This window comes from Oikopleura dioica, chromosome PAR (genome assembly GCF_907165135.1).
Source record: "Oikopleura dioica chromosome PAR, OKI2018_I68_1.0, whole genome shotgun sequence".
NCBI lineage: Eukaryota > Metazoa > Chordata > Appendicularia > Copelata > Oikopleuridae > Oikopleura > Oikopleura dioica.
The window spans coordinates 13,715,061-13,740,507 of record NC_137293.1 but is presented as its reverse complement, the minus strand read 5'-3'; the positions used below and the strand labels follow the sequence as shown (position 1 = coordinate 13,740,507).

Below are 25,447 nucleotides of genomic sequence, written 5' to 3'. Positions count from 1 at the left end.
AGATAAGCTTCTCTGATGGAGCGGTTTCTACAGATTGTAGCGCAGATTCTGACGGTCATTTCGAGGTGCAGAAAAGTATGTCCCGGGGGTGTCTAGAAGGTGGTGGAGGTGGTACAAAGTTGGGGTCAAAGCCGGAAATCCGGTCAAAATGCATTCTAGCATGATTCAAATACAGTAACACTTAAGTTATTACTATTTATCCATAGAATATCACTTGAGGTCAAATTGGGGTCACTTGGGGTCATCTGGGGTCATGTTAGTGTTTTTTCAAAATAATGTTTCTGTTCACCAGAGTTGACCTCAGATGACCCCGAATGACCCTTATTTTTACCCCAAGTAACCTTCTATGCATTTATAGTTATAACTTGGGTGTTACTGTATTTGAATCATGCTAGAATGCATTTTGACTGGATTTCCGGCTTTGACCCCAACTTTGTACCACCTCCACCACCTTCTAGACACCCCCCCAGGACATACTTTTCTACACCTCAAAATGACCGTCAGAACCTGCGCTACAATCTGTTGAAACCGCTTCATCAGAGAAGCTTATCTTCGCCCTCAAAAATTCACATTTCCTAGAATTACCCAGATTTTGGGACTTCCGGGGACCAAAATGCCCTCAGGGTACGAGATCACCCTCACAGTGAGATAGTCTATCCATAGTCAAAATGATCCCCAGCTTCTGGGGATTCTAAAACTGTTTTATACTCCCACCCTGCTAAGCTTGAAAAAAGTTCAATTATTAGTGATTAACCCTAATGATCCGGTCCAAACCATATTTCGTACCAAACCAGGAAACACCTAATCTAACGTGTTTAATAATTATTAAAGTATTACAAAAACATTCTACAGTTTGTTGCCAAATTTCCGGAGTCCAAATTTCCGGACACCTTTCAGATTTTAAGGGGTTTTAGTGGGACACTAACAAATTGACGATGACCTAAATTTCCGGACTTTTTTCAAATTAAGAAAAAAATTGACGGTAGCTCATATTTTTCTTCGAAATAAGGTACAAAAGGTTTAATACATCGACTTTCTTGTGTTTATCCTTGAGTTCTCCTATCAAACCCACTTTGTCGTCGTCTTTTTGCGTTTAGACGACTTCTACACGGGTAAGTGACCATATTTCAAAAAATTTTAAGGATGCTTGGTGGGACATTATTTTTTATAGGAAGGCCAAATTTCCGGACATTTTTCGGAAATCTGGGGACAAAATTAGTCCGGAAATTTGGAAACATACTGTATATAACAGCAATAGAACCAGCTTCTTTCGCTTAGCGTCATACCGCGTAGAATAAACCAGTTCTCGTCCGATCACTGAAGTCAAACTACGACGGGCGGGGTTAGTACTTACATGGGTGACCGGTTGGGAATACCTCGTGCGCTAAGCATTTTTGACTTTTTTGAAACGGTGACTATTCTTTTTTACGAGGAAACATTCGGAGTCGTATTGTCGAAGACTCAACTCATCAGTAATTGAAAAAAAGTCGCCATGTTTGCGTGAAGTAAGCATTGAGAGTTGAGCTTGCGTGGCGGGCGGCGTGGCAGATGTGAAAAAGCGCCCTCTACCGCGCGCTTTTCTGAAAAGAGGCCGAAAATAGGAGCGTGCAGCGACAAAACGACCTCGAAATCAAGCACCCTCTCTCTTTACTCATCCCATTTTGAGTCCGATTTCGATTGTCTAACAGGTAAGAATCGTCTCCATGTCCTCTCTCTCCTATCCCTCTCGCCTCTTACAAACAAAGACTCTACTCAAAAAATTCTACTTCTTTTAACCCCATGAGTCCATCTGGACCTCCAGTGGAAGTTTTCTAGCCCACTTCCGCCATACCGACCCTGTAACACCATACCTTTTCCGAATCAGCAGAAAATCTTACACACTTTGACCCTTTAAAATTCTAGAAATCTTCACTTCCGGTCGATTCTAGAGCCGGAAGTCATCGAAATTTTCGAATATATATAAAGTGTGACCCATCAAATTGATGCTCAGAAGATTCTGGATCATCTAAGAGAAGAATCAATCTCGGCCACGACCAAATCAACCGCTAAAAACTGAAAAAATTCATAAATTTATGCTTTTTTGTAGTTTTGACGGTCGGCTTGACCGCGGATTTGTTTCTTTGAATGAATCGATAATGAGATGATCCAGAATCTTCTGAGCATCAATTTGATGGGTCACACTTTATATATATTCGAAAATTTCGATGACTTCCGGCTCTAGAATCGACCGGAAGTGAAGATTTCTAGAATTTTAAAGGGTCAAAGTGTGTAAAATTTTCTGCTGATTCAGAAAAGGTATGGTGTTACAGGGTCGGTATGGCGGAAGTGGGCTAGAAAACTTCCACTGGAGGTCCAGATGGACTCATGGGGTAAAAGAAGCACCACCCGGAGTAGAATTTTTGAGTAGAGTCTTTGTTTGTAAGAGGCGAGAGGGATAGAGAGAGAGGACATGGAGACGATTCTTACCTGTTAGACAATCGAAATCGGACTCAAAAATGGGATGAGTAAAGAGAGAGGGTGCTTGATTTCGAGGTCGTTTTGTCGCTGCACGCTCCTATTTTCGGCCTCTTTTCAGAAAAGCGCGCGGTAGAGGGCGCTTTTTCACATCTGCCACGCCGCCCGCCACGCAAGCTTAACTCTCAATGCTTACTTCACGCAAACATGGCGACTTTTTCAATTACTGATGAGTTGAGTCTTCGACAATACGACTCCGAATGTTTCCTCGTAAAAAGAATAGTCACCGTTTCAAAAAGTCAAAAATGCTTAGCGCACGAGGTATTCCCAACCGGTCACCCATGTAAGTACTAACCCCGCCCGTCGTAGTTTGACTTCAGTGATCGGACGAGAACTGGTTTATTCTACGCGGTATGACGCTAAGCGAAGGAGGCTGGTTCTATCCGGTATATATAGCAAATTTTCGAATCAGAATTATGTTTATTGCAGGTTGATACTGTATCTATGTGTTTTCCGTAAAATCAGGTAAGAAAGGACTGAACGAAGATCGACTATCTCAGTCAAGAGCAGGAGTATCGACGATCTCGATCGGAATTTCTTGTTGCTTGTCTTCTTCTTTCTGAACTCGTTCGGCAACGAAAGTGAGCTGATTCTCGTGCAACTTGGACGCGATCGTCTTCAGCTCCACATCCTCTGGAATTCGAATTTCTTTTGTCCAGACGTGAGTTGAGAAGATCTTCAATCCGTCTCGTCGAGTAGACTCCGTTTCAGACTTTCCAGAGACGGTCAGAGTGCGGCTCTTCTCGTCCACCTTCACGTGCAGTTCCTCGGCCTTGGTGGGGAGTGAAGAAAGGTTAATGCAGCTGCACCACTTGCTCGTTTTCGCAGCAGTTTGGCAGCATCCTCCTCGCTTGTTGGCGGAATGGGCAAACTCAGAAAACAACTGGTTCATCAGGGGTTCGAAGTGTTCGTCGGAAAAAGTAAACATTTTCGTTGGTTTTTGTATCTCTGGTGTGATGAGAAAGCTATCTCCCACTCGTTATTTATAGCCACTGATGACTGTCGCCGTTCCTTCCAGAAGGTTCTATTTCCAGTTTAGAATGTTCTGGAATCTTCTTTCTGAAAAATCTACTAAGAAGATTATCTTCTCCAATCTTCTGGAATGTTCGATTTCTTCGGGAATTTTCTGTTATATTCTGGAATATTCTACACTTGATTTGCCGAATGTTCTTGAAGTTTTCAAGGGTATAAAATGGGCTTGTTTCAGCAAGAGCACATTCAAACTAAGAAATCTTTCCAAGAGATTCAAAAAAGCAAAAGATGATAAAATCGCCGCATTTCCTTTTTCTCCCGAATTCGAGCGTCCGATCCAGCGCAAATGCCGTTCTCGTCGCTTCCAGCCCTACTCCATTTCGCAGGAAATGATCACTCCTACAACCTGGTCAGCAAGAGTTGATCTAGCGTCGCTTCCAACACAGAAAGAAGACCTCAAAATCACCAAAGACGAGTCAAAGAGAGAGCTACAAATCTCTGGCTCATCAAAAACATCAGAGATCGTCGAAGGAGTGAAGATCGAGTCATCACACAACTGGAAGAGAACCCTTTCTGTGCCAAAAACAGTTGACTTTGATTCACTCTCCTCCAAATTCGATGGAAAAAACCTATTATTCACTGCTGATAGAAAGTTCGGTACTACCGTTCCAATCAGTTTTGTCGATAGGGACGAATAAATGATATCCGCAAAAGATGACTGACGTAAAGAGGCATCTTTCTAAGAAATTTTTGTTCGTATGAGGCGAGAGGGATAGGAGAGAGTTGGCATGGAGACGATTCTTACCTGTTAGACAATTGAAATCGGACTCAAAAATGGGATGAGTGAAGAAGAGGGGTGCTTGATTTCGAGGTCGTTTTGTCGCTGCACGCTCCTATTTTCGGCCTCTTTTCAGAAAGGCGCGCGGTAAAGGGCGCTTTTTCCCAAGTGCCACGCCGCCCGCCACCCAAGCTCTCAATGCTTGGCTGGAACAAACGTGATTACTTTTTCAAAGTCTGATAGCTCGTGTGATAATCAATAGAATGTAAAAATGATCCCGCAGGAAAAAGGATAATCCATGTTTGGCGCAAAAGTCAAAATGCTTAGCGCACGAGGTATTCCCAACCGGTCACCCATGTAAGTACTAACCCCACCCGTCGTAGTTTGACTTCAGTGATCGGACGAGAACTGGTTTATTCTACGCGGTATGACGCTAAGCGAAGGGGGCTAGTTCTATTGCTGTTATATAGAAAGTTTTTATATTACTTTTTTATTATTGAACATGTTAGATTAGGTGTTTCCTACGAAATATGGTTTGCTACGGATCATTTTCAAGAGTATTTAATAAAATCGTTGCAATAAAGTCATTCAGACTAAAAAATCTTCCTCAGAGATTTAGACCAATGATCAAGATCTCCCGATTTCCATTTTCCCTCGACTTCGTTGGCCAGTCCAGCGCAAGTGCCGCGTCCGTCAATCCAAGCCCTGCTCCATTTAGGAAGATAACCTCGACCCAACAACGTGGCCAGCTTAAGTTGACCGAAAAATGAAGATCTCTTGGTTACTTTAGTCCTTAACTTCTCAATACACGTGGTCGGTAAAACCGACCACGGCGGCTTTGGCCTTCAATTACTTCAAATGTGGTAATCCGTTTGACCTAATTTTTGCAATGTGCACTCATATGAACAAACCGAACCACTCTGCGAAGTTTCGTGAAATTTTTCAAGAGGGATGGCGCTTTGCACCAGATCTCTTTCGAGCTCATTATCGAAAAATTGGCAGGTTTTTTCTCCTTGATAATAACATGAGTAAATAGCTGAGTGTTTAAGCTTTCTAACAGTATAGTTTTGAACTTATTACCTCGACGGAAATATGAATGAGGGATCAAAATAGTCGACGTTATTTTTCACACTCCGGATTTAGCGCGCCGCGCGGGCTGAATAATGCTTTGTGGTCGGTTTTGCCGACCCCGTGTTTTGAGCGCTTAGTCGCGCGCCCGTGTATTGAGAAGTTAAGGACGAGTCAAAGAGAGAGCTTCACAGATCGGGATTAACAAAATTAACCTAGAATATGGATGGAATGAAGATCGAGTCAACGCACAACTAGAAGAAAATTCTAATGGTAGCAAAAACTGTTGATTTTGAATAACTTTTCTCGAAGTTCAACGGCTCAAATCTTACATTTACCGCTGACAGGAAGTGTGAAAGAATTGTACCTGTCAATTTTGTTCAAAATGAAGAATAAATACCCAAATCTTATTTTTACTGCATTTTTTCTGCTAAGAATTTTCCCGATTTTTATGCGCCGTATCCCGCTGCGGCGCGGCGCGCTGATCTCCCGCGGCGAGGTACTCCACCAGATTCTATTGGCGCTCATTCATGTCGCAGCGCCAGGTTATTGGCGCTTTTTACTGGTTTCTTCTCATCAATTTCGTCGATAATAGTGGTTAATTTAGATTTCAACGTGCAAACGAAGTGATGAGAACATCCTAATCCCGTTTCCGGAACCAATAAATCGATAAATTTCGGTCCTTTTAAAAGTTTTTATTCTGATAGCAATCGCCCGCGGCAATGTTCTATTATCAGCGCGCTCAGTCCCATTTTTTTCATTCTCATTTTTGAATCTGCTTTTGAAAAAAATGAGTGATTGATAAAACTATGAGAAAATGATTTTATTCTTATTTTTGTTAAAAACGATATTATGCCAGAGTCAGAGCATCAATACATTGAGTGTCTGCGTTGACGATTCGGGAAGCAGATATCTCCAAGGGACTTCTTGGACAAAAGAGATCGGCGGGAAAATACAGAGATGCGAGTGTTTGAATGGAGGAAATGGGCAGTACTCTTGTGGGTACACAAATGAAGCAGCCTTTCTCGTCATTGCTGATGGGCCGCAAATTCATAGAATCGCTCTTTTCGAAGGAGACGTTTACCGTAAAGACTGCATCAACAATATTCCGGGGACTGCGGTTGGTATTGCAGCAGATCTCAACGACAACAAAATGTATTTTACGGATGTCGTCAACGGCCACGTTGGAATTTACGTCACTGCCCTTGATTGCTCCTCCCGTGCTACTAGATTTATCTCCGACGATATATATGAACCAAATGGAGTCGCTATCGATTGGCTTTCGAAGAATGTCTACTGGGCAGATGCTCAGCACGGGGCCATCTTCATGGCAGATCAGTTCGGGCGAAATCGAGTGAGACTCATTTCTGGTCTCCACGATCCTCGATCTCTCGCAGTGGATCCGATCGCTGGCTCGCTTGTCTGGTCCGATCATACGGACGGAACGATTAACTTCGCAACGATGAACGGAATGCACCCGTATTTGTCCGAAGAATCGAAGTTTGAAACACTTTATGCAGACGGTATCTGGCCTAATCAAATTGTCATCGATCCCTATCAAGAAAACAACAACACATTACCGGACGGATCTCAAATCACAACAAATGGTAAGTTACCCTTTCACGTGCGGCTTTCCTTTTTACGTGAACTTGTTTTGGGTCGAGGGATTTGAAAAGGTTAAAACATTTGGGGAATGACGACTAAGCTCGTGAGGACTAGGTTCGTGGGACTAGGTTCGTGTTGGGTTCTGCCAGAGTATTGAAATTGGCCTTTATTTTGGGGCAGTAAGGGAAATGGGTTGATGACTAGGTTCGTGGGACTATGTTCGTGAGTTTTTAAATAGTAAAAATTTTGGGGCAGTAAGGGGAATGGGTTGATGACTAGGATCGTGAGACTAGGTTCGTGAGTTTTTAAATGGTAAAGATTTTCGGTCAGTAAAGGAAATGGGTTGATGACTAGGTTTGTGGGACTAGGTTCGTGAATTTTTAAATGGTATATATTTGACAAGAAAAGGGTTTTAGGGACTAGGTTCGTGGGTTTTTGAACAAGCAAAATGTAGGATTTTATATCCCTAATGAGTTCAAATGAGTTGGTGAAGATACAAAAAATACATATAAAAATCCGAATTCCACGAACCTAGTCTCACGAACCTAGTCTTCACGAACCTAGTCCCACGAACTTAGTCTTCACGAACCTAGTCTTCACGAACCTAGTCCCGCGAACCTAGTCATCAACCCCTTTCCCTTACTGCCCCAAAATTTTTACTATTTCAAAACTCACGAACCTAGTCACAGGAACCTAGTCATCAACCCATTTCCCTTACTGCCCCAAAATTTTTACTATTTAAAACTCACGAACCTAGTCCTACGAACCTAGTCATCAACCCATTTCTTTTACTGCCCCAAAATGGTGAAGATACAAAAAAATACATATAAAAATCCAAATTCCACGAACCTAGTCACACGAGCCATTTTTTCCAACATGGCACCCACGAACCTAGTCCCACGAACCTAGTCCTCACAAACCTAGTCATCGGTCTCAACATTTGTTACATGTTACATTTCTAAAAGTCATTTTTAGGGATGATTTTTGGATTGACGGAGGAAAGCGGACAATAGAACAAATCGACTATTGGGGACAGAATCATAAAGTTATTCTCAATTTCGAGCACATGTTCAAGGTCGATGGCTCTCCCGTTCCAGCATTCGGACTCGCTCTCCACAACGATGAGCTGTACTTTGCTCCCTGGTATCAAGGAGACATGACTGTTTACGCAGTAAATCGAGAGAGTAAAAACCTCGCACAAGTATCCCGAGGAGTCTCACCGCGGCCCTTCTCGATGATAGTCGTTCACAAGCACATGCAAAAATCGCCACGTGAGCAAGGAATAAGATTTTGCGAAAAACAAAATTCTAACGACAAAACTGTCCGACATAGATGCTCACACCTCTGCGCGAACATCGGAAAAGATGATTATGTTTGCCTTTGCCCGTCAAATTCAGGGCTTGTCCTGGCACCGGATGGAAAAACGTGCGTTATTCCAGATCAATTTCTTCTGGTGACATCTTTGGACGAAGGGACAATCAGTCTCATTCCTAAAGCTATCGGCGGTGTTCAAATTCAGCCTGATGATGTCCATGATCGTGTCGTTATTGCGACTTCTGAAAGACCTTCCGCAGTCGTCTATGATCCAGTCGACGAGTATGTTTATTGGTCCGATGTCGCATTCAACCGCATTTATCGAAAAAGCTTGGACAAGTTACCCACGAAACAGTGCTGGAAGATCTTATTGGAACTGTTGATGGACTCGCCATCGACGTTGACAACCGCTTATTATTTTTCACCAATGTGCTGCCGATGGGATCGACCACCAAACATAACAAATCACAAGCAAGAATCGAGTCACTTTCGCTTGCAAACTATGACAGAGTTCTCATCGGTTCTTGGGGGCTTCAATATCCGAGAGCAATTGCTGTTGATCCGTCTGAAACAGTCATTTATTTTACTGATTGGGGAGAAAAACCAGCAATCTACCGGTGTGATTATCAAGGAAGGGATTTAACTGAAATCTCCGCGATTAATGAAATGAAGGACCTTCGATTGAAAAACCCAAATGGCCTCGCTGTTATCTTGTCCGAAGGCACCAAAAGATATTGCTTGCCGATGCTCAATATTCTGGCGAAGATGGATATGCATATGTAGATCCTCCCAGTGTGACTTGGATTTACAGTCCAGAAAAGAATATTTATGAACATGACAGTTACTCTATTCCACCTGAGCGAATCAGATTACCATTCGGTGTAACTGGCTATGGAGATATGAGCTGGTTCACTGATTGGGAACTCGGAGGAATCGTCGAAATCGACCCAACTACTTTTGGAAGAGATTCTGTGATTTTAAAATTGAAACTGAATTTGTCGAAACCGACGGGAATATTCTTTGTCGACCGTGTCTCGGCGAATGTGAAGAACAGCCCTTGTCTCAAGAATCTATGCTCACATATTTGTGTTCCCGACAAGACTTCGGCCCGAGAATACTACTGCAGTTGTCCCAAAAACACTGGACTTGTTATCGGAACCGACGGTGTTCAATGTAAGACGCCTGAAAGATTTCTTCTTGTTGCCGACATGAATCGAATTCTTCTACAAACTCTGGAAGATGGATATCCAGATCAAACTCCTGGACCTGTCATTCTTTATGAGTCTCCGAATATGTTTTCCAATATTGCCGGTGTTGTTTACGATCCCATCGAAAATTATGTTTACTGGTCAGATAATGGAATTAAGCATATTGCGAGGAGAAAGTTCTTTGTAACGCCACCAGAAAGCATCAAAGATAGAGATCGAACCCTGGAGTATGAAGTTATGCCATATATTGAAAATATCGGTGAAATAAATGCACTCACATTCGATGTCGAAAATCGGCTCCTTGTTTGGACTGATAGTGGACGAGGTAGCATTGAAATTCTTTCCCTTCGACCTGGCGCGATTTTCCATGCAACAGCAGCTGCTCAACGAGAGTTTCCAATGGGAGTGGCACTAGACGCAACGACTGGTAAAATCTTCTGGACAGAAATGGGAAAGCAGTCTGGTATTTGGGAAATGGACTTTAATGGATCGGACAAGAAACAAGTAGTGCCAAAGTCGCACTATCCAGCGTCAATTGTCTTCGACAGTTTATCACAAGAAATTGTTCTTGGCGATGCAAAAACTGTAGAAATGGAGAGCTACACATCGGCAGATTTTGCCCCTATTCATTCCTCGAGCTTTATAGAAGCGGGTCATTTATTCTCCATTGCCACTGATGGAAGCAATAACTATTTTTCCGACTGGGAAACGCAAAGTGTACACACTTTCAGCCGTGATGTCTCTCAAGGCAACACTCTTATCAAAAATCTGATCCGGCCAACGCAACTTTTCTTCAACAGTGGTTTAGCTGTTGCGGACAATGGTATTTGCATGACAAATGATATAAAATGCTCTCATATTTGTCTGCCTGCCGATGATGGATACGACTGTAAATGTCCCGACAACCTTTACTTGGCAGCAAATTATGAAACTTGTGTTGCTACTCGCGGTGAAATTGGCGAGTATGGGGACCTTGAGTCTTATCTCGACGAATATGCAGCATCAACAGAAATCACGCCAACAACATCCGCTGCAACGACAACAACGGCGATTATTATTGATGAGTCTGATTTTGATTCATACGTTGACAACTTCAATGAGACGGATTCCGAATACGACTACGACATAAGTAATTACGATTATGAAATAATAGAGGATAAACCACCAGTCACTTCCGTGACAAACTCGACAACAACGACGTCTACAGTGACAGTAACAACGCCAACAACGCCAACGACTACTACTGGGACTACCACTGAGACACTTCCAGAGATTGTGGCGGAATTCGCGAATTGTCCGGAGTATACTGACAACGGCATTGAGCTACAGTTAGATGGAGGCTATACGTTTTCGACTATTGACAATACGAGGTTCAATCTCACTGCAAATTCTGGCGGAGTCGATCTTGATGTCGTAAGATCTAAGTCTACTCCAAAGAAATTGAGAGCTGGAAAACAACAAATGGTTGAATTCGAAGCGTATGATTCGATCACCAATGATACCGTTAAATGCGGATTTCTCGTGGATATTATTGATACAGAGCCTCCGAGACTGGTTTTCTGCCCAAACGAGATGGTCATTTCTAGCTTCAGAAAAGACTTGACCTCTTATGTTGAGTGGCCGATGCCAGAGTTCAAAGACAACTTGGGTGCTTCGAATTTGAACATAACGATGAGCCATGAACCTGGTTTCTTCCCCATCGGTATTCATGAGATTCTGATCACGGCTACGGATCAATTTGGAAATTCGGCAACGTGCGGCTTTGAAGTGATGGTCAAACAAGAGCGGCCGAAAATGGGGTGTGGATATCCTCCGAAACCTCCGAATTCCGAATTGATGTGCCAGACTGATGCTGACAATTTCGTTCAGCACTGCCAAGTCTTCTGCAGCGACGGATACGAGAATGCTCTTTATCTCCCTCAAATGACATGCAATTTTACGTCACTGCAACATGAGGAGCACATTTGGCTGCCCGCTCTTGATGCGAACGTATGCCAAAAACCAGCGATCGCCGGTGCGTCCAAAACAATCCAACTTACATACGATGCGCCTTGCATTCCTGATCCAAGCTTTTACAAAAGTTCGATTGCAGTTATGAAACCACAGATTCAAAATCAACCTCGATGTGAGACAAAAGCTCGAGCAGGCTTCTGTGAAAGACCAGAGTCATTTTTGCAAATAGAATGCGAGAATGAAGAAAAGATCAGGCTCAACATCACCGTCGAAATCGAGGAAACTGAGAACATGAAGACTACAGCTACCGTTTTGTCGTATCTCGATCTTGTTCTAGAAGATATAAGAGTCGCAGCGGTAGAAGGTTCTTTGACACTAACTGGCTCTGACCAGGAGGAATACATCGCTCAAAAAGCGGAAGAGCTTCCTAGCTACAGTGCGTACAGTTCGTCTCCAATTCTAGGACAGCTCATTTGCGATGATGGCCATAAAGTCGTGAAAGATGGATGTTTGAAGTGTCCAAAAGGATCACGATTATATGGAAATGAGTGTGAGCTTTGCAGAATCGGAGAATATCAAGAGATTCCTGGTACGTCCAAGTGCTTTAGTTGTCCTGCAGGAAAAACAACAATCAGTGTTGGAACAACATCTATCTTCAAATGCATCGATGATATCCAGGAAACTTCAAGTTTGCTCCCCTTTGTGATTGCTGGCTGCGCTGCTGGATTTATCATACTCTTGGCGCTCGTTCTATGTATCGTCTGCGTTATCCACAAGAAAAAGAGAGAGCGTCAACGAAAACACCTTGAAGCTGTCCAGCGCCATGCAAGGAACGAACGAGCTGAGCAAGAAAAGGTTGAGCAGTTGGCTCAACTAGAGCGCGAGCGCGAAGCCCGTGAGGCCGAATTCGCCCGACAGAGAGCTGAACGGAGAGCAATGATGAACGCTTTGACAATAGACCAGGAAAATCAAGAACCGATCCCAGTTGAAAACGAGTCAGAAAACGGCTCTAGCTCAAGCGATGAAGATGATGATGATGACATTGCAAAGCCTTCTCAAGTTGAGTCTGAATCTGGCGAAGATAATGAAGATGATTTGGATGCAGAAGTCGCTCAGACATTTGAAAAAGCCCAAGAAAACGAGCCGAAGAGTATTTTGCGCAAAGTTTCTAAATACGAAAAAGGGCAAGCCCCCAGTATGAACAGAATGGGTCTTCAGAGCTCGCTGAGTATGCGCTCTACTAATCTACCAACCGCAAGTGCCTTGAATCAAATGAACAGTTCCGGAATCGTGCGACACGCTTCGATTGCTGGATCAATGACGGGGTCACAAATGATGATGATGCCGCCGAACAGCAGCGTTCAGAGGACGCCTAGCATGAATCTGGAAGGGTACGTCACTATTTTTATTATTTTTTGTTATTAGAAAATTAAGGTTTAATCAACAGATGATGCTACAGCAAATGATGACTCAGGGAAACTACGATATGGTCAGGCCATCACATCAGTTCTCGCCAGCGATCGCAACGCCTCCAGACTCGACTTATGACGTCCCAAGACCCTCGTATCCAGGCAGCCATGTGGGCTCTTTCGTTGGATCTCAAGGCATGCCGCCTCCACAACACAATCAGATGTCAAACATGCCGCCACAACACATTCAACCTCCTCCTCCTCAAATGAACAATCCGCACCAGAGACAAGGCAGCTACCAAGGTGGATTTGCAGATCCTGGTCAAATGTAAGCTCAAAAGAAAAGATCGAGTACTAACTTTCTTTCTTCAGTCAAAACTTCAACCAACCTCAATTTATGGAAGGCCCTCCTCAAGGACAGATGCCGAACGGTTTCGGCCCCCCTGGACAGCAGATTCCTCCTCATATGCAAGGTCCTCCAGGACCTCATCCAGGACAACACGGACCTGGACCGGAGCAATACGACAATATGCAGTTCAATAATGTACCGCCTTTTAATATGGGCCCGGGACCGCAAGGTTTTTACTAAGCTGTAGCAAGTTCAATTCTTTACTTCAATAAACTGCACAAAGCATATCCGGCTAAGCTTACATGTTCATCTTGGAATTTTTTATTTTCTATCAGATTATCGCAGGAGGAATTGTCTGGTTGCTGTGACAGCAATGCTGTTGGGATGTTTTGGCTGAAGATAGAACTCTTCGGGTTGACCAAGTTGGTTTATAACGAGGCTAGAACCAGCAACTTCCGCTTAGCGTCATACCGCGTAGAATAAACCAGTTCTCGTCCGATCACTGAAGTCAAACTACGACGGGCGGGGTTAGTACTTACATGGGTGACCGGTTGGGAATACCTCGTGCGCTAAGCATTTTACTTTTTTGAAACGCTGACTATTCTTTTTTTCGAGGATACATTCAGCCTCTGAATTTCAGAGTCGTGTTGTTGAAGAATCAACTCATCAGTAATCGAAAAAAAGTCACCATGTTTGAGTAAAGCAAGTATTGAGCGTTGTGCTTGCGTGGCGGGCGGCGTGGCACTTGTGAAAAAGCGCCCTCTACCGCGCGCTTTTCTGAAAAGAGGCCGAAAATAGGAGCGTGCAGCGACAAAACGACCTCGAAATCAAGCAGCCCTTCTCTGTACTCATCCCATTTTTGAGTCCGATTTCGATTGTCTAACAGGTAAGAATCGTCTCCATGCCCTCTCTCTCCTATCCCTCTCGCCTCTTACAACTTCTTGAAAGAAAACCATCCCGCAGCCAAGCGGCCTGACACCTTTTTTTAGGCTGTGACGCGCTATTTTTAAGGTTGGGCAAGTTATTTCACCCACTTCTTTATTTTAGACCCTGGAACACCATACATATTTGGAATCAGCAGGAAATTTTAAGAACTTTGACCGTTTTAGTTTCCAAATTTTCCACTTCCGGTCCGATTCTAGAGCCGGAAGTTGACGAAATTTTTGAGTTTGGCCAACTTGTGACCTATCAAATTGATTCTCAGAAGATTTCCTATCATCTGAGAGAAGAATCAATGCCGGCCGCGGTCAAATCAACCGCTAAAAACTGAAAGAAAAATCAGAAATTTATGCCTTTTTCCTAGTTTTGCCGGTCGGTTTTACTGCGGTTGGAACGGTTTCTTTGAATGATTTTAAGATGAGTTTACTCAAAATTTTCTGAGCATCAATTTGATAGGTCACAAGTTGGCCAAACTCAAAATTTTGTCAACTTCCGGCTCTAGAATCGGACCGGAAGTGGAAATTTTGGAAACTAAAACGGTCAAAGTTCTTAAAATTTCCTGCTGATTCCGAATATGTATGGTGTTCCAGGGTTTAAAATCAAGAAGTGGGTGAAATAACTTGCCCAACCTTAAAAAAGCGCGTCTGTGTTATCTTTCTAGCCCGCTTCATTCTTATCGGTCTTCACGGTATAAATACTGTAGTTACAGGCTTCTGCCTCTTAGAAGAAATTCTAAGGACCGTTTTATTTTTCGAAAATTCTACTTCCGGTCGGATTCTAGAGGCGGAAGCGGAGAAAATTTAGGAGTTTGGATAATTGTGACCTCGATTCTTTTTCTCGCTGATTCCATAAAGGTATCGTGTTACAGTATTTATACCGTGAAGACCGATAAGAATGAAGCGGGCTAGAAAGATAACGACGTGCTTTTTAAGGTTGTGCAATTTATTTCACCCACTACCTCATTTTAAGACCCAGAACACCATACATATTTGGAATCAGTAAAAATATCTAGAAACTTGACCGTTTTAGTTTTCGAAATTCACTTCCGGTTACGATTCTAGAGCCGGAAGATCACGAAATTTATATGAAAAACGTGCATATGACCTATCAAATTGAAGCTTACAACATGTCCAGTTATAAGTAATCGGAACCGAGTCAAACCGCGGTCAAAAACCGCCGGTAAAATACCGGTGAAAATAGAAAAATTTCTCATTAAATCCTGCTTTTTTCATAATTTTACCGGTCAGTTTAACTGCGTTTGGGACTGTTTCTTCAAATTAATTGATGATGAGATGACTGAGAATTTTCTGCGCATCAATTTGATAGGTCACACTTTACCATGACTCCGAAATTTCGCCTACTTCCGGCTCTAGAATCGTAACCGGAAGTGAATTTCGAAAACTAAAACGGTCAAGTTTCTAGATTTTCTCCACTGATTTCAAATATGGATCGTATTCTGGGTCTAAAAGTGAGGAAGTGGGTGAAATAAATTGCACAACCTAAAAAGCACGTCAACACAGCCTAAAAAGGTGTCAGGCCGCTTGGCTGCGGGATGGTTTTCTTTCAAGAAGTTGTAAGAGGCGAGAGGGATAGGAGAGAGAGGGCATGGAGACGATTCTTACCTGTTAGACAATCGAAATCGGACTCAAAAATGGGATGAGTACAGAGAAGGGCTGCTTGATTTCGAGGTCGTTTTGTCGCTGCACGCTCCTATTTTCGGCCTCTTTTCAGAAAAGCGCGCGGTAGAGGGCGCTTTTTCACAAGTGCCACGCCGCCCGCCACGCAAGCACAACGCTCAATACTTGCTTTACTCAAACATGGTGACTTTTTTCGATTACTGATGAGTTGATTCTTCAACAACACGACTCTGAAATTCAGAGGCTGAATGTATCCTCGAAAAAAAGAATAGTCAGCGTTTCAAAAAAGTAAAATGCTTAGCGCACGAGGTATTCCCAACCGGTCACCCATGTAAGTACTAACCCCGCCCGTAGTAGTTTGACTTCAGTGATCGGACGAGAACTGGTTTATTCTACGCGGTATGACGCTAAGCGGAAGTAGCTGGTTCTAGCCTCCTTATAAACCAACTTGGTCAACCCGAAGAGTTCTATCTTCAGCAAAAACATCCCGACAGCATTGCTGTCACAGCAACAAGACAATTCCTCATATGAAAAAATAAATGTATTTTTTCAAATTTTATCTGCAGTATTTAAATGAAGAATCAAAAATTTACAGTCATTGCGAAGAAAAGTATCTGGTGTCCGTTTCATGGTCGAGACTCGGTCTCCAGGGAGCTAGAACAGCTCATTAATAAAATTAAAATCCGGAACTCTTACCTGTCATTGTTCGACTTTCGAGCTTTTCCCAACTAAATGAAGAATACCAACAGTGTTTGAAAATGTCTTGGAATCCATTCTTGAAATTGCCAAGCCGCAAAGACGCTTGCTGCTTTGCGAATGACTGGATGATACTTTTTCCGCCGGGAGTTATCTTCACTGGGAACTTTGCATGTTTGATGCCCTTGATGACTTCTTTTGGATCGTTGAATGGCGGTTCACCCTGAGAAATCATCAAAAATTACTCAAACGATGACAGTTTACCTGGCACAACTCGTAAAGTAAAACTCCGATTGCCCAGTAGTCCACAGCAAAGTCATGCCCGGATTTCAGAAATAACTCTGGCGCCATATACTCAGGTGTGCCACAGACAGTCCATCGCTTCTCCCCCGGTTCTGTAATTCTCATCACGTGTTACGAGTAATGTTATCAAATACACCCCGGATGTATAAATTTAATTGAAATAGGAGACTGCCTTAATCGTCGTTAAAACGTTGCATCGGCTGCCTTAATCGTCGTCGCTAAAACGTTGCATTGGGCTGCCTTAATCGTCGTCTTGGGAGAATCTGGAAAGTCTAGAAACACTCTGAAAGCGCTGGTTGGCGCGCGCCTACCTATCTTTAGGGGAAATCACTAATAATTGAGCTTTTTTTGGGCTTAGTAGGGTGGGCATATAATACAGTTTTAGAAAGCCCAAAAGCTGGGGATCATCTTGACTATTGATAATTGGGGGTGATCTCGTACCCTGAGGTTATTAAGAGCCCTCCAAAGTCCCAAAATCTGGCCTTTTTCGGTCACGTGAATTTTCTCCGCCCAGAACGGGTTATCAGAGCCCGAGACATAGCTAGGATTGTAGCCTAGGCTCTGACGGCCATTTGGAGGGGTCAAAAGTACTGATTACCCCCTTCCTGAGGCGCTAGAGACCTCCGAAGTTGGGGAAGTCGACCGAAAATTGGTACTTTTTGCAAAAAGTACACATTTCTCCTCAGTGATGCTTCTGAAACCCCCAATTATCAATAGTCAAGATGATCCCCAGCTTTTGGGCTTTCTAAAACTGTATTATATGCCCACCCTACTAAGCCCAAAAAAAAGCTCAATTATTAGTGATTTCCCCTACCTATCTTGAAATTGAAAAAGGCAAGATGAGTCAGACGACGATTAAGGCAGCCCATGCAACGTTTTAGCGACGACTAAAGCAGTCCGATGCAACGTTTTAACAACGATTAAGGCAGTCACCTATTTTATTACAATCAGTCTGGAACACATTCCTAGCCAGGCCGAAATCAGTAAGCTTTGCATAACCTTTCGAATCTAGTAGAAGATTCTCAGGCTTAATATCACGGTAAACTAGTATCAGCGGTCAAATAATTTCACATATTTAAATATTTAAAAGCTTAATTGACCTTTCCTATCTTCCTCTCGTGGAGGAACTGGATTGCTTTTATTGTGCAGGCTCCGTAAAAACGAGTCCATGATTCCGGAAGGTGTTTTTTAGTCTGAAGCAACGTCATCAGCTCGCCACCCATGCACGGTTCCATGAGAAGATAATGGTAGTCTCTTCCATAGGCTTTCAGATTTTCATTCCGGTTATTATTTAGAGAATAGCTGCAGCCTTTTCCTGTCAGCGAGTGCATGAATAAGCTCGACGATAAAGCTCGATTTGATATTCTTCATAATTCTTTTTTCCAAGTCAATTTCCTGGTCTGAGACTTTTTCCTTCAGCAATTGTTTCTGAGCGAAAAACTTTCCTAAATCAACAACGGTTAGTAAAAATAGTTGATTATTTTTTAAACCTTGATGCTGAGTTAATACAACGCGACCGAATCCACCGATTCCAAGAGTTTTCAGCTCCTTGAAGTCTTTTATCGAAAGCTGTTCTTCTTGAACATAGTCTTGAAGAGTCGTGTTTCCAATGCGCTCTACCGGTCGTTCAGGATAAATATCTGTTATATCTCCAATCAACCTAGAAAAAATTGCCTCAAGAATTTTCCTCCTATGTACCTAAAAACATCGTCGCGGTGAAAAACGAGCAGCTCAACAACAGATTCAACCGCTTGAACCGAAGCAGTTCGAGTCTCATTTGCTTGTCGGAGCGCTTTTTCTCCAAAATGGTCAAAAACGTTCATCTGGTTGATCAGAATTTGCTCCTTTCCAGATTTTTGGTAGACATTACAGATGCCTTTTTTGATGATGTAAAAAGTATCGCCTTGTTCTTTTTCTTTGACAATGAATTCTCCCTAAAGGTAATTCATAAATCGGCAATGTAATAAAATTGTTACCTTTTTGTATGTCTCATCCCAAGCAACATGGGCAATTTTGGCGACTTCGTAGTCGGAGAGATGGTTCAAAAACTCGATTTTTCGCAAAAACGTCGATCTAAGAACGAGCATGAGTTTACACAAATGATCACACAGTACTTGAATAATTGGGTCACATAATGTCAAGAATACTGTCCTACCTGTCGATATAAATCTGCTTATTGCTGTTTGTCATGATGGCAGCAAACTCGTCCCTGTTGACGGTCCAGCAGGTGCAGTCTGTAACCGCAATGATATTCGCAGTGCGCGTGGTCTCGAAGACGAGCGCGATTTCCCCGAAAGTTTCTTTGAGTGATGAATTTTTAGCATTTTTAGAAACTTTTCTGCTGAGCTTTTCTAATTGATTCTACCCGCGTTACCGCGGTAGTTGTATAATGACTGATAGGAGTTTGTTCAACGAGCGAAAGCAAACTGAAATTCATCCGCGCCTGGTGCATCGATTTCTTTGAGCTTTTTTCGCGTACCATCTTCATCGTAATACGACACTTCAATTCGCCCTTGTTCCAAGACGAAAATTTCCTTTCCGTCTTCGTCTTCTTTGATGATAAATTCTGTCTTCTTAATTTCTCGACGTTTTGCCACGGCGACCATTTCCTTGAATTGGTCATCAGTAAGCGGTCTCAGTAAATCGCATTTTTTCAACTCGCCGAGGAGAAATACTGACTCTGATTTCTTCTTTTCTTCAGAGGGTATTAATTAATTCTCATTTTTGGACTAACTAAGCTTGAATACAGTATTCATCGCTAAATAAGACCCGTTCCTTCTCGCTTGATTGTAGATTTGACATCCAGTGCTATTATCGCCTTTCTTCTGGTCTTAAGATTTTTCTTTGGAGGGGGTAAAACGCTGCTCATCCCTTTTCTTTCTCTTCTCTGCACTAGAATTCAGTTCCCTGTGAAAAAAAATAACTTGATTTTGAAAATATTCTTCTCGCGCGTGCCCCGCTAAACGTATAATATTTTGACATTTACCAGAAGGAGTACACAAATATTTGTCAGAAATCAACTCGGAAAAGAACAGGCAATGAGAAACTCGCTCAAACTCACAATTTTCAGAAGACGCTCTCTCGATTGCGCTTTGATATTTTTCAAGGAATGAAATTTATACGCGATTTTTATCGGATGCTTCCCAGACACAAAGTTCACAGGAAATTAACTAGCAATGCAGGTGCCAAACTGTGACTGATTTACAATAATGTCGATAGCGCAGGAGCATTTTAACCTTTCCGTCAAGCTTTGAGCAGTGAAGAGGAGGTCCGTCACTGTTACTGTGTTTCCAATTATAAGGATCAAAAGAAAATAATACGATTCGGAACATTTCCTTGGCTCATTTCGTCCATCTGATCATGCTGTTTCACTACCATTTTCTACTCTTTTTTCGCTGATCTCTAAGGCGTTCTGTCTCATATGCTAGACGAAATGCTACATCCGAACAAATTTTAACATTTGTAAAAATTATGAGGTGTCAACTATCGCCTCCTCCACCTGGTACCCTCTTTCACATGCCAAGCACGAAGAAACGCGTAGATTTATGAGCAAAGTGATACGTTCAAATATAAGTGTCTTGAGTCTTCCTTGATTTCAATATCGCCAAAGCTATGAATCAATAAAAAACTAGAAAGAATCATTCCTGCTGCGCAATAAATGAAATTTTCTTTGAGCTTTAGACCTCGAAATTAAACGATCAATATACAGCTTTTATTAGTTTCAGACAGATATATGAGAATTTACAAAAGGAATAAGATTGAAGCAAAGAAGTGACTGTAAGAATGAAATCGCGAAAAGATGAGATGCCATTGATCTCAAAATTGGAACAAATACTCAGTTAGGAATGCGACTTCTCAGGGCATCGGTGAGCTGATACCGGGAAAGTGCGAGCCTAGAAGGCCGAGTCGAGCTTGTGCTTGTGCAGTTCCGACCATGTAGCGAACCTGAATTTGGCAATTATTTTCAATTTCGTCAAAGTCGGATTTTACCTTTTCAATTTCGGCCTCGGCGAGTCGTTTCTGCTTAGCTCGCCTATTTTGAAACCAAATTTTAACCTAGAAAAATAATTAAAAATTGTTTTACGAAAATATTTTACCTGAGTTTCAGTGAGATTCAGCTCATTAGAGAATTCTGCTCGCTCTGGAATTGTCAAGTACTGCTTCTCTGCGAATCTTGATTCAAGTCGTTCTAACTGCTCGCTGGAAAAGGGAGTTCGGGGTTTACGATCTCGTTTATGTCTTCTGAGGTTAGAAACAAGAGTAGGTTTGTTGTCGTCCGATTTTGGAGGCGATTTCGCTGGTGGAGATGCGGAACCTTCCGATGAATCTAAATGGCTCTGTAAAGATTGTTCTGATCTAGATTCTCTCGAAAGTGTGACCAATTCACGCTCCCATGACTTTACAAGGTCTGATGCTTATCAACGAAGTTTTACCTGATGGTGGTCCTGTGGAAAGTCGGTTGACGGATTTTTCGCGCTTGTTACTCTTCGCAGTGAGCTCTTGTTTTATCTCTTGGTCGAGTTTGGTGTGTTGCATCGCCGCTACTTGTTGCTGTCGTTGTTTTAGTTGGAGCTGTTGCAAGAGCATAGCTTGCTGTTGGGCTTGCTGTTGTTGATGCAAAAGAAGAGCTGGGTGAAGAAAGCCAAATGGGACACCAAAGGGTTGTGTCGGATTCACTGAAAATTCAAAATTTGATAAACTCTTTTTATTGCTCATGCTAAAGATTGCTAATGTCCGTTCGGAGAAGCAGTTCAGATTCTCGGCCCTGGTTTATTAACAATTGAATCCTTATTAAACACTCACTGCGGTGTGCGCCGATTGAGAGGAAAATAAATACTAAAATATGCACCCAACTCGATAATCACTCGAATATATTTCTAATTATATTATCACTGTGTGCATATTTAAATGATCTGGCTTCGACTTCTGTACTACTTCGAATTATAAAATAATTATTTTTCTCCTGCTTACCTGTTTGTGTCGGGCTAGAACTTCCGTCGGAGCTCGCTGAACTGGGAGAACCGACGGAGTTTTGTCGGCTTGAGTCCGAAATGATCCAGTCGACAGAAAAGTTTAAGCCGGGCATATTTGGTTGCGTGTTTCTCTCTTGTAAAAACTCTAACGTAAACCTTTGTTTTGTAACTTTTGGAGGAAGAGATTGGTAATGACTGTTTCGATTCCAGAAGCAGGATTTAGAAGGGCTGATCGACGGAGCGCTAGGCGCGCGAGGGCGCAAATTGCGCCACACCAGCACCTGCACCGACGGATGGAATCAGTTAGGATCGCTATCGGAAGTTTGTTTCATCTTATCAGAATTCTAGTAGGCCACAAAATGCTGGAATAAAAATACAATGCTTCTAAAATATCATTTTCAATATGTAACATATTATATGTTCAAAAATTGTAACAAAAGATCTTCCACAAATTGAACTAATACTACTTGCATCAAATCTGCGTTTCAAAGATTTGAATGCACAAAAGGAATCGAAATGTTCAAAGTTTAATGAGGAAATCGTGAACAACTGCGAACTCATTAATACTAAAGTAATCATTGAAATATCTATCAAAATTTTACAATAAGAATCCTTGTCGAGGAGTTCTATGTCAATATTCTTGTCGTTCATCTTCATACAGAATTCGCTAAACTTCTCGCTAAATTTAAGATGCCGTAAGCGAGTGTCAATACCGAGCTAAATTGTGAGCCAGAGATCGCTTGGCATCAGAGCTTGATAGATCTTTCGGTGTCCTACTTAGGTCAGGTGCAGAACATGGCTCGCATCAAAAGCATAATCAGATTATGGCGACTTCCGATCGCGCCGTCTGCTCTTGCACCTTATCCTCCTTCCCGGAAACTGACAGTTTCTCGTTCAAAGACAAACGGAAGTCAAAGCTTTTATTGAAAAAATTCTGGACTCTATATCACACTTCAACGGTCCACTTCCGAGCTAGAGTCCCTAATTGAGCCCTTCGCCACTCGAGCTGCATAATTGAGCTCAACTTGGTAATTTGAAATCGAAATTCGCCATCGATCCGGTCAAGGTGCCTTTTTCCATGGAAATTATTTGGAATGGTGCAACGGAAGTGCCCAAGTTCGATGCTTCCTGAGGCGAGGAAAATGAACCTAACTACGGGGTGCACTTTTAATTAACGCTGATTTTCTTTTAGAAAATAGAAAAGTCGATTTGAAAGTCTCAAATATATTTTCCAGTGAGCGATTACTCGATAGGGATCGACAAGAAAAGCTCTCGTAATTTAGGCAAAACAAGACCTCTGGAACTTGTTCCCACAAGACTCGCATGAGTGGGGACGAGATGAGGTGATTTGCGCTGAAGGCTAAGGTTGCCGGATAAGTCGCAATTACAAGTCAAACAGCCCATCCCAGATTGTGCAATTGAGCGTTGCAGCATAGCATCACCAAGAAGGGATTATCGTGTGCGTATGATTCTAGGGCACATCTTTCACACAGGTTCAGATAACCGAGGCAAATGATCAGCTATCATGGCCCATGTTTTCGACAATTCGCGGCACGCCATGGTTACATTTATTGAAGTACTAATCGACACTTCAAAAGTGAAACTAGCCCTGTATTTGCGAAAATCATCAGAATGAACAAATACACAAGTGAAAGCGTTAAGACAAAAGGCCTCGTACAGTATTTGCTTTTGTTAGTAAATTTAGTGCATTTGTCCGTTGTTCAAGCTCAATCGGGCCGCTAAGTGTCCTATTTAGCCGCGAACATCTCCTCTGTTTACGTCGAACTCCATCGATCTGGATCCGATCTCGTGGCACCGGCTGCTCGACCTAAATCTCTCACCCTTTTTTTCTAGCGTCAAATCTGATTTTTATTTTCAACGCAAAATTTACATTTGTTTACATGTGTTCTAGGGACACTTCCACACTTACACGCCATGTCCGGGGAATTTATTTTCTTCACACCAGGAAAAGCGTACAGGAAACCTAATTAACCGGGAAGGTGATATAACGACCGACAAGTGTTTTGCGTACATGGTTCTGGAAAAAAATATTGCAAACGGGAGCACAAATTAGAAATCTCACCTTGATAGAATTAGTAAAGGATGACTTTTGAGCCTGGAGGATTCCATTTTCGGACAAGATCATTAGAATCTACCCTGCTTCAGCTTGGATGTCTTTCGATTTCAGGAGCTATAAATCTAATAATGCGAGTAACCATGCAACATAAAACTGGAAGCGATAGAAATCACCAATTTCAATGGTCTCTTTTATAGCAATTTGGCGAGTTTTATGGGAATACATGGTGGACATTTCCACTTTCTAGTATCTGATTCTCCATCGACCTCCGTGAAATTTGAACACCGAAATTTTGGAACGAATATTTGCGGGAGCCCATCATAATCAATTAAAGTGTGGGAGAATCGAGAATAGCAGATCAGGAAATTCTCTTTAAATTGGGCATTTACTGTAAACTACGATCGTAGTAACTTAAATCCAGCGGTTTTATTTCGTTGAATTTGGCATGCTTTGTTTGAAAGCGCCACACAACAAGCGCTAACAGATCATCCAAAACGCTAATAGTGATTTTCCATGGAGCCCGAAAAGACCCAGAAAAAGCCATGGTAAGGCTTTTAGGTCAACCTTTAGTTGAGAGAAATGTTTCAGGTTTCAACGGAGAAGAATGCCCACATTTGCAAATTACCGAATGCCCAGAAATTTCCAAACTGAAATTGAAAGAGAATTTACTCGACCAAAGGCAAGCTCGTGAATTTCTCTTGGAATATATTTTGTATTTTTTAAAGACAACAGAACAACTCAAGCCCACTTTTACTTCCTGGACTTGCAACTTTAACAGGGCAAAAGAGCCTCTTGCGGACGAAACAACGATGAAGGTTTATCATAAAATGCTTTTCACATAAATGCAGAATTTAGGTGGACTACAGACCACATTCAGCTCATAGACCAGTCCCAAGGCGCGAAATTTACAAGCCATCATCCGCGCCATTAGGAAATGATAGAAACACTTACTGTCGCCAAGCGGCGGCTCTTGTTTACTGTTTCTATCCGCTAAAAGGTGATCGGACAACGCATCGTGTTGACTACAGAAAGTGGTCAGCAGGAAGGCCAGCATCAAATAAAAAACCAACAGATAAACTTGCTGTTGGAGAGGGCAGAGATGTTCTTAGTAGATCACGGTAGGTCGAGTTTTTTGCCTAAGTGTATGATGCTTTTAGCTATCGAAATGATTTCCGAACTCCGATCGAAAAAGACCGCACTGCGATTGAACTGTATAATGAAATGCTGAAAAGAGCACGCTATAGGAGAGCTTACAATTAATTACCCTTTTATCTAAACGAGAGATTATTATAATCCGTTAAAAGACCAGATGTGCTCCCGGCCTTTCAGGATATAACAACTGTCAGGAGAGACTTCCGAGGGAAAGCTGGACGACCAGCAACAAATGCAAAGCCAAGATGGACCCCGGCAAAGCATTCAAAATTCGATGACAAAACAGAAAATAAGGTATCATTCGAGTTAGATGACATTTTTCGAATATTTTCACAGAACTATGTGCTTCACGAGAACCCAGAGTTCATCAGGTACCCGACGCCCTCCTGGTTTGACAAGCGTGATCTGATTTCTGAAATCTCATCTGTCTGCTAATAAATATCAGAGTAGCTCATTACCTCGAGCGAGAATATTATCAAAAAATCTTATTAGAGAATGAT

General features: G+C 42.3%; 5 protein-coding genes, 1 long non-coding RNA gene and 5 pseudogenes across 6 annotated transcripts in view; 5 read left to right on the top strand and 6 right to left on the bottom strand.

The window, feature by feature from the left end:
- The first annotated feature begins 1,272 nt into the window (after positions 1-1,272).
- On the top strand, positions 1,273-1,391 carry LOC145706212 (5S ribosomal RNA; annotated as a pseudogene).
- A 1,369-nt stretch (positions 1,392-2,760) lies between these two features.
- Positions 2,761-2,879, bottom strand: LOC145706211 (5S ribosomal RNA; annotated as a pseudogene).
- Positions 2,880-3,875: 996 nt separating this feature from the next.
- Positions 3,876-13,414, top strand: LOC145701978 (uncharacterized). The gene is given in 8 exon segments (XM_081779190.1): positions 3,876-4,151; positions 6,192-6,939; positions 7,354-7,360; positions 7,913-8,595; positions 8,598-9,022; positions 9,025-12,803; positions 12,847-13,149; positions 13,194-13,414. Coding segments are annotated over 8 exon segments (6,438 nt in total). The 3' UTR covers positions 13,411-13,414.
- Positions 4,585-4,703, bottom strand: LOC145706220 (5S ribosomal RNA; annotated as a pseudogene).
- Positions 13,415-13,627: 213 nt separating the features above from the next.
- On the top strand, positions 13,628-13,746 carry LOC145706210 (5S ribosomal RNA; annotated as a pseudogene).
- Positions 13,747-14,001: 255 nt separating this feature from the next.
- Positions 14,002-25,447, top strand: part of LOC145702536 (uncharacterized) — a 69,748-nt gene continuing 58,302 nt past the window's right edge. Inside the window, exon 1 of the mRNA XM_081779769.1 lies at positions 14,002-14,056. The gene's annotated coding sequence lies outside the window, so the exon portion shown is untranslated. The remainder of the gene's footprint in view (positions 14,057-25,447) is intronic.
- Positions 16,041-16,159, bottom strand: LOC145706221 (5S ribosomal RNA; annotated as a pseudogene).
- Positions 16,291-17,786, bottom strand: LOC145702652 (cGMP-dependent protein kinase 1-like). Its single transcript, XM_081779900.1, has 4 exons — positions 17,719-17,786; positions 16,707-16,853; positions 16,443-16,665; positions 16,291-16,400 (listed from the first exon to the last, which is right to left on the bottom strand). The coding sequence occupies exons 2-4, from the start codon at positions 16,848-16,850 to the stop codon at positions 16,342-16,344; spliced, it is 426 nt and encodes a 141-aa protein (XP_081636026.1). The 5' UTR covers positions 16,851-16,853; positions 17,719-17,786; the 3' UTR covers positions 16,291-16,341.
- LOC145701976 (cGMP-dependent protein kinase 1-like) lies at positions 17,822-20,123 on the bottom strand. Its single transcript, XM_081779189.1, has 8 exons — positions 20,066-20,123; positions 19,225-19,440; positions 18,901-19,078; positions 18,722-18,818; positions 18,444-18,679; positions 18,236-18,405; positions 18,054-18,190; positions 17,822-17,992 (listed from the first exon to the last, which is right to left on the bottom strand). The coding sequence occupies exons 1-8, from the start codon at positions 20,121-20,123 to the stop codon at positions 17,837-17,839; spliced, it is 1,248 nt and encodes a 415-aa protein (XP_081635315.1). The 3' UTR covers positions 17,822-17,836.
- LOC145703709 (uncharacterized) lies at positions 20,485-22,085 on the bottom strand. Its single transcript, XM_081781099.1, has 5 exons — positions 21,717-22,085; positions 21,179-21,421; positions 20,843-21,072; positions 20,736-20,801; positions 20,485-20,690 (listed from the first exon to the last, which is right to left on the bottom strand). Exons 1-5 carry the CDS (start codon positions 21,829-21,831, stop codon positions 20,601-20,603), a joined length of 744 nt encoding a protein of 247 aa, XP_081637225.1. The 5' UTR covers positions 21,832-22,085; the 3' UTR covers positions 20,485-20,600.
- LOC145704923 (uncharacterized) lies at positions 24,799-25,394 on the top strand. Its single transcript, XR_014134522.1, has 3 exons — positions 24,799-24,913; positions 24,953-25,241; positions 25,284-25,394. It is a non-coding gene; the product is annotated as an uncharacterized LOC145704923 (long non-coding RNA).

Coding starts and splice junctions, on each gene's coding strand:
- LOC145701976 (XM_081779189.1), bottom strand. CDS start 20,123: ATGGTAGTGAAACAGCATGATCAGATGGACGAAATGAGCCAAGGAAAT. Junction 19,079..19,224: donor GTCGTATTACGATGAAGATG/GTACGCGAAAAA, acceptor TCAGCAGAAAAG/TTTCTAAAAATGCTAAAAAT. Junction 17,993..18,053: donor CACTCGCTGACAGGAAAAGG/CTGCAGCTATTC, acceptor GGAAGAGACTAC/CATTATCTTCTCATGGAACC.
- LOC145703709 (XM_081781099.1), bottom strand. CDS start 21,831: ATGCCCGGCTTAAACTTTTCTGTCGACTGGATCATTTCGGACTCAAGC. Junction 21,422..21,716: donor TTCTAGCCCGACACAAACAG/GTAAGCAGGAGA, acceptor TTGAATTTTCAG/TGAATCCGACACAACCCTTT. Junction 21,073..21,178: donor TTCCACAGGACCACCATCAG/GTAAAACTTCGT, acceptor AGAGCCATTTAG/ATTCATCGGAAGGTTCCGCA.
- LOC145702652 (XM_081779900.1), bottom strand. CDS start 16,850: ATGAGAATTACAGAACCGGGGGAGAAGCGATGGACTGTCTGTGGCACA. Junction 16,666..16,706: donor TACTTTACGAGTTGTGCCAG/GTAAACTGTCAT, acceptor ATGATTTCTCAG/GGTGAACCGCCATTCAACGA. Junction 16,401..16,442: donor CGAAAGTCGAACAATGACAG/GTAAGAGTTCCG, acceptor GAGCTGTTCTAG/CTCCCTGGAGACCGAGTCTC.